Source organism: Arachis hypogaea, chromosome 19 (assembly GCF_003086295.3).
Source record: "Arachis hypogaea cultivar Tifrunner chromosome 19, arahy.Tifrunner.gnm2.J5K5, whole genome shotgun sequence".
Classification (NCBI taxonomy): domain Eukaryota; kingdom Viridiplantae; phylum Streptophyta; class Magnoliopsida; order Fabales; family Fabaceae; genus Arachis; species Arachis hypogaea.
The window spans coordinates 147960046-147965930 of record NC_092054.1 but is presented as its reverse complement, the minus strand read 5'-3'; the positions used below and the strand labels follow the sequence as shown (position 1 = coordinate 147965930).

Sequence of the window (5885 nt, the reverse complement as noted above, 5' to 3'; positions counted from 1 at the left end):
TACCACACCAAAATTACCACATTTTCTTCACTTTTCCTCATTCACAACATTCATATCAATATATCTCATATATCAAGCTTCATCAACAAATTTCAATTACATTATCAATCATTCAACTCCAAAATCACATTTATCAACATAACCTACTACTCAACCTTATAAAGCATTCATGTTATTATCAATCATTATTATCAACTTAAAATTCATCATTTCATCAAACATCATCATACAACAACATCCAACAACTCATCAACCATTCAAATTCAATCCTATCTTATGGGTCACTAGCTAAGTGTCCATGAATATTATATACTACATAGAGGAAATCGAAACCATACCTTGGCCGATTCCTAACATGAACTAAATGAGCTTTCAACCAAAATCCAACCACCAATATAGCTCCAACAAGCACCAACAAGCTCCAAACTCATAATAATCAAGCTATACACATATAAATCACCACAAAATCAACCTAGGACTCAACATAAACCAAAAGTTTACAAGAGTTCAAAGCCTCTTATCTCTCCCAACAGATTTGTGTGGCAAAACTCAAAGCCAAGCAAGGATTAGAGTGAACCTAAACACCAAGAATCACAAAAACTCACTCCATCAATAACCCTAGGTACCCGAAATTTTGGAGGGAAGAACTGGGGAGATTTCGAGCTTACCTCTAGAGTTTTTTGGGTGGGTTTTGTAGATCTCTTCGCAAGAAACACGTAGCCACTGACGGCATGCAAATCGGAGCTCTAGAACTCAACATATGAGCTTGAGAAGATTGAGGTGATTAGGGTTCCACCTCTTCTTCTCTTCCTCTTTCAATTTCTGAAGTGTGTGTGTGTTTATGAGGTTAGGGTTCATTAAATGAACCTTTATATATGTTGGAGTTGGGCCCAACTTGGGCCCGGTTCAATCCGTTAGCGTTTTTAGCCCGTTTGACCCAACTTCGGGCCAAACCTTTAAAATTAACGCCTGGTTTTCCATTTCTATTGTTTTTCTAAGGTTTATGACTGTTTCTACATTTTCTTGCGCAGCACCGGGCAGACTTGAATCAATTTAACCGGTTCAACTGCTGGTTCGCTATTTTTCACAGTTTTTTGCAGAAAACACATTTTCTGACTCAGAAAGACCTACTGAGTCCTAAAATGATGTTTAAAACCTCAAATTCTCACTCTAACTTTTCGAAATCAAATTTGGACAATATAACCACTTAATTAATCGTTTCGATTAATTGCGGTTCTTACATTCTCCCCACCAAATAAGAAATTTTGCCCGCGAAATTTGAATTACCTGAGAAAAGCTCGGGATAATCCTTCCGCATCTCGGATTCCAATTCCCAAGTATGCTCTTCAACTCCTGCTCGCTTCCAAGCAACTTTAACCAACTGAACTTCTTTTCCTCGTAGCTTCTTTACACTGGTGTCGTCAATTCTAACCGGTGTCACTTGGAAAGTCAAATTTTCCCTCAACTCGACCGTCTCAGGTTCCAACACATGAGCCGCATCCAACGTGTACTTACGAAGTTGTGACACGTGGAACACGTCATGTAGGTTAGATAGGTGAGGTGGCAAAGCCACTTGATACGCCACCGGCCCGAATCGCTTTAGGATCTCAAACGGTCCTATATACCTCGGATTCAACTTCTTGGTCTTGATTGCTCTTCCAATCCTAGTTGTTGGGGTAACTCTCAGGAATACATGTTCCCCCACTTCAAACTCTAACAGTTTCCTCCTCTGATCCATATAACTTTTCTGTCGACTCTGAGCTATCAAAATCCTTTCTCGTATCTTCTTAGCCTTCTCTGTAGTCTCTGCTACCACCTCTGGACCTAATACACTTGCTTCGCCCGCTTCATACCAACAAAGTGGAGACTAGCACTTCCGTCAATACAAAGCCTCATACGGAGCCATCCCAATGCTCGCATGAAAGCTGTTGTTGTACGCAAACTCTACCAATGGCATGTATCGGTCCCAACTTCCAGGTTGATCCAAAACACATGCTCTCAGCATATCTTCCAACGTCTGAATAGTCCTTTCCGACTGTCCATCGGTTTGTGGATGATATGTCATACTAAGACATAGCTTCATACCGAAGGCTCTTTGGAAAGCTCCCCAAAACCTTGAAATGAATCGGGGATCACGGTCCGACACTATGCTTGACGGCACTCCATGCAACCTTACTATCTCCTTTATATATAACCTTACTAACTCTTCCATAGGACAGTTCACTCAAATAGGCAGGAAATGAGCGGATTTGGTTAAACGATCCACGATCACCCAAATCGCATCAAATCCCGACCTAGTCTTCGGTAAACCGGTCACAAAATCCATAGTAGTTCCTTCCCACTTCCACTGAGGAATTTCAAGAGGTTGTAGCATTCCTGACAGTTTCTGGTGCTCTATCTTTACTTTCTGGCAAGTCAAACACTTGGATACCACTGTAGCTATATCACCTTCCATCCCCGGCCACCAGAACATCTTCTTTAAGTCATAATACATCTTCGTGCTTCCGGAATGAATAGAAAATTTACTGTTGTGAGCTTCTGACAATAAGTCCTGTCTTAAACTCCCAATATCTGGTATACAAATCCTCCATTTATACCTCCACAACCCCTCATCATCTTTGGTGAATTCCCCAAGTCTCTTCTCACCAACTGGTTGGAACAATTGCTGAAGCTTTTGCTCATCCTGTTGAGCCCTTTGGATCTCTGTCTTAAACGTACTCGAAATCTGTAACTGGTTCAAACAAGCTCTCCCAGCCACCTCTCCAATATCCAGCTTAAGATCCACTAACTCCTCTTCCTTGATCCTCATCCAAGCTATTGTTAAGGATTTTCGACTTAATGCATCTGCCACTACATTCGTCTTTCCAGGGTGATAACTCAGATCAAAGTCATAATCCTTAAGAAATTCCATCCACCTCCTCTGACGCATATTTAGCTCCTTCTGATCAAAGATGTATTTGAGACTCTTATGATCAGAAAAGACGCTAAATCTTACTCCATACAAGTGGTGCCTCCAGATCTTCAATGCAAATACAATCGCGGCTAATTTCAGATCATGAGTTGGATAATTCACCTCATGCAGTCTCAACTGGCGCGATACGTAAACCACCACGTTCCAGTGTTGCATCAACATGCAACCCAAACCTTTCAAGGAAGCGTCACAGTATACTTCAAACGGTTCATGCGGTTCTAGCAAGATCAAAATAGGTGCTGAAGTCAACTTCTGCTTCAAAGTTTGAAAACGCTCTTCACACTCCGACGTCCAAACAAAAGGCACTTCTTTTCTTGTCAACTTGGTCATTGGTAGTGCAATCCGGGAAAATCCTTCGATAAATCTCCGGTAATATCCGGCTAACCCCAATAAACTCCTAACTTCCGTCATCGTCGTCGGCCTTTCTCATTCCATCACCGCTTCTACCTTAGAAGGATCCACTGCTATTCCTCCTCTACTCACCACGTAGCCTAGGAACTTTACTTCCTCCTTCCAGAACTCGCACTTCGACAACTTAGCATACAACCTCCGCTCCTTTAGGATTTGCAACACAATCCTCAAATGCTCCTCATGTTCCTTCGCCGTCTTGGAGTAAACTAAGATGTCGTCTATGAAAACCACCACGAACTTGTCCAAAAAGGGACAAAAGACTCTGTTCTTATAGTCCATGAAGACAGCAGGTGCATTCGTTAACCCAAAGGACATTACTGCAAACTCGTAGTGTCCATAGCACATCCTAAACGCGGTCTTAGGGATATCGTCCTCCTTTACCCTTATCTGATAGTAACCGGATCTCAAATCAATCTTGGAAAACACTTCAGCTCCTTGCAGTTGATCCATTAAGTCATCTATCCTTGGCAGCGGGTACTTATTCTTTACAGTCACTTTATTCAACTGACGGTAATCCACACACAACCGCATTCCTCCATCCTTCTTCTTCACTAATAAAACTGGTGCTCCCCACGGTGACACACTCGGTCGAATGAACCTCTTATTCAGAAGTTCTTCCAACTGAACCTTTAACTCGACCAGCTCTTTCGGAGCCATCCTATGCAATCGACACTGGTCTGACTCCCGGCACCAATTCAATCGCAAACTCGATCTCTCTTTGAGGAGGGAACTCAGGAATATCTTCCGGAAATACCTCCGGAAAATCCCTAACTACCGGGACCTGATATAAGCCTTGGGTATCCCCTGAAGCATTAGCAGTTAACAAGATGTAACCCTAACACTCTTCCCCATTACAGTGCACCATTACCGAGTTCAGATAATATCCTACGGTTATAACTGCCCCACTCTCTCCTTCCGGCATACACCGAATTGTCTGTTCAAAGCAATCCAACAAAACCCGGTTCTTCGACAGCCAATCGAACCCCAAAATCATCTCCAACCCAACCATACGTAAACAGATCAAATCATGTACAAAATCTCTACCCTCAAGCTTGAAGCCTACTTGTTTACAACCTGACCTAGTCATAACTGTCTGATGTGGGGTATGTACATGCAGATCAAAAGGTAACTCTGACACTTTCAAGCCTAATTCTTAAACTTTAGCAAACGAGATACACGAATGCGATGCTCCAGTATCATATAATGCAATTAAAGACTTATCACCAAATAAACAATTACCTCTCATCAATGGATCCGCCTTGGAAGCATCCTTGGCATTCACAGCAAAGACTCGCCCCTGGTGCTGACTCTGACCCGCATTCGGGTTCTTCCCACGAGTGCAATCCCTCGCAAAATGACCAGGCAAGCCACAATTGAAGCAACAACTCTGACTTCCTCTACCCTTGCCACGCTGAAACTGATCATGAGCATTCTTTTCTGAAGCCTCCTGGACCTTGATGTGCATATCCTCCTCTCTTGAAGCTTTGACCCCTCGGATGGTAATACTTGCCACGCCTTTTGCTACTGCCTCCTCCATGAGTGTCCTTGGACCCCGCCACTATCTTAGCATATTCTTCCACCACCCTTGCCTTGTTTACCAAGTCAGAGAAGACACGGATCTCCATAGGAGCCACAGCAGTCATAATGCTATCCTTCAAACCCCTCTGGTACTTAATACACCTCTAGCCCTCGAAAGTCTCCGGGTCACCCTGACACACCTGAGAAAACCTACAAAGCTCTTTGAACTTGTTGATGTACTCAGCCACAGACATGGAACCTTGCTTCAGCTGCATAAGCTCCATCTCCTTCGCTTCCCTTGCAGACTCAGGAAAGTACTTCTTGTAAAAGGCCGTTCGGAACACATCCCACGGAACCTCAGCGTTCTGCAACTGTAGCAAGCGACACTCGGCTTGCCACCAGGGTTGGGCCTCTCCTGCAAGCTGATAAGCGGCAAACTCCACATACTGATTGTATGGAACATGCTGTGCCTGTAAGGCACGCTCCATAGCCTGGAACCAATGGTCCGCTTCAATAGGATTAGTTGATCCTCAGAATGTTGGCAGATGAACCTTGAGGAAAGTTGCCAAAGTCATCGGAATGCCTCCCATGTTATCTCTGTTCCCTTCAGCGTTAGCATGGGCATTCTATTCGCCGTTCATATTTCCGTTGCGGTTCCCGTTTCCATTGCCGTTCCCGGTCGGTTGACCTAGCCTCTGCACAGTTTGCAGAGTCGCAGCAGCATTCGCCTCTATAACAAACAAACAAACAAACAAACAACAACAAAGCCTTGTCCCACTAAGTGGGGTCGTCTACATGAATCAAATGACGCCATTGTGCTCTGTCATGTATCATGTCTACAGAGAGACCGTTTACATGTAGGTCTCGTTTGACCACCTCATGGATGGTCTTCTTAGGTCTTCCTCTGCCTTTCGCCCTTTGTTCATCTTCTATCTCATCCACCCTCCTAACTGGATGTTCTATCGGTCTTCTTCTCACATGTCCA

The 5885-nt window shown here is 43.7% G+C and overlaps 2 protein-coding genes across 2 annotated transcripts; both read right to left on the bottom strand.

The window, feature by feature from the left end:
- Positions 1-1237: 1237 nt before the first annotated feature.
- LOC140182396 (uncharacterized) lies at positions 1238-3382 on the bottom strand. The gene is made up of 3 exons (XM_072228588.1): positions 2996-3382; positions 2449-2860; positions 1238-1845 (listed from the first exon to the last, which is right to left on the bottom strand). The coding sequence occupies exons 1-3, from the start codon at positions 3380-3382 to the stop codon at positions 1238-1240; spliced, it is 1407 nt and encodes a 468-aa protein (XP_072084689.1).
- Positions 3383-4040: 658 nt separating this feature from the next.
- LOC112779017 (uncharacterized) lies at positions 4041-4919 on the bottom strand. Its single transcript, XM_025823280.1, has 3 exons — positions 4622-4919; positions 4251-4528; positions 4041-4163 (listed from the first exon to the last, which is right to left on the bottom strand). The coding sequence occupies exons 1-3, from the start codon at positions 4917-4919 to the stop codon at positions 4041-4043; spliced, it is 699 nt and encodes a 232-aa protein (XP_025679065.1).
- Positions 4920-5885: the final 966 nt, after the last annotated feature.

What these genes read in the sequence shown, in the direction of transcription:
- LOC140182396 (XM_072228588.1), bottom strand. Translation starts at nt 3,382, where the DNA reads ATGACGGAAGTTAGGAGTTTATTGGGGTTAGCCGGATATTACCGGAGA. An exon ending in GGAGGCACCACTTGTATGGA is followed by an intron (nt 2,861 to 2,995) that starts GTAAGATTTAGC and finishes CACCCTGGAAAG; the next exon opens with ACGAATGTAGTGGCAGATGC. An exon ending in CTGGTGGCCGGGGATGGAAG is followed by an intron (nt 1,846 to 2,448) that starts GTGATATAGCTA and finishes GTTGGTATGAAG; the next exon opens with CGGGCGAAGCAAGTGTATTA.
- LOC112779017 (XM_025823280.1), bottom strand. Translation starts at nt 4,919, where the DNA reads ATGGAGGAGGCAGTAGCAAAAGGCGTGGCAAGTATTACCATCCGAGGG. An exon ending in GGCGGATCCATTGATGAGAG is followed by an intron (nt 4,529 to 4,621) that starts GTAATTGTTTAT and finishes TTTAAGAATTAG; the next exon opens with GCTTGAAAGTGTCAGAGTTA. An exon ending in TAGGATATTATCTGAACTCG is followed by an intron (nt 4,164 to 4,250) that starts GTAATGGTGCAC and finishes GGCTTATATCAG; the next exon opens with GTCCCGGTAGTTAGGGATTT.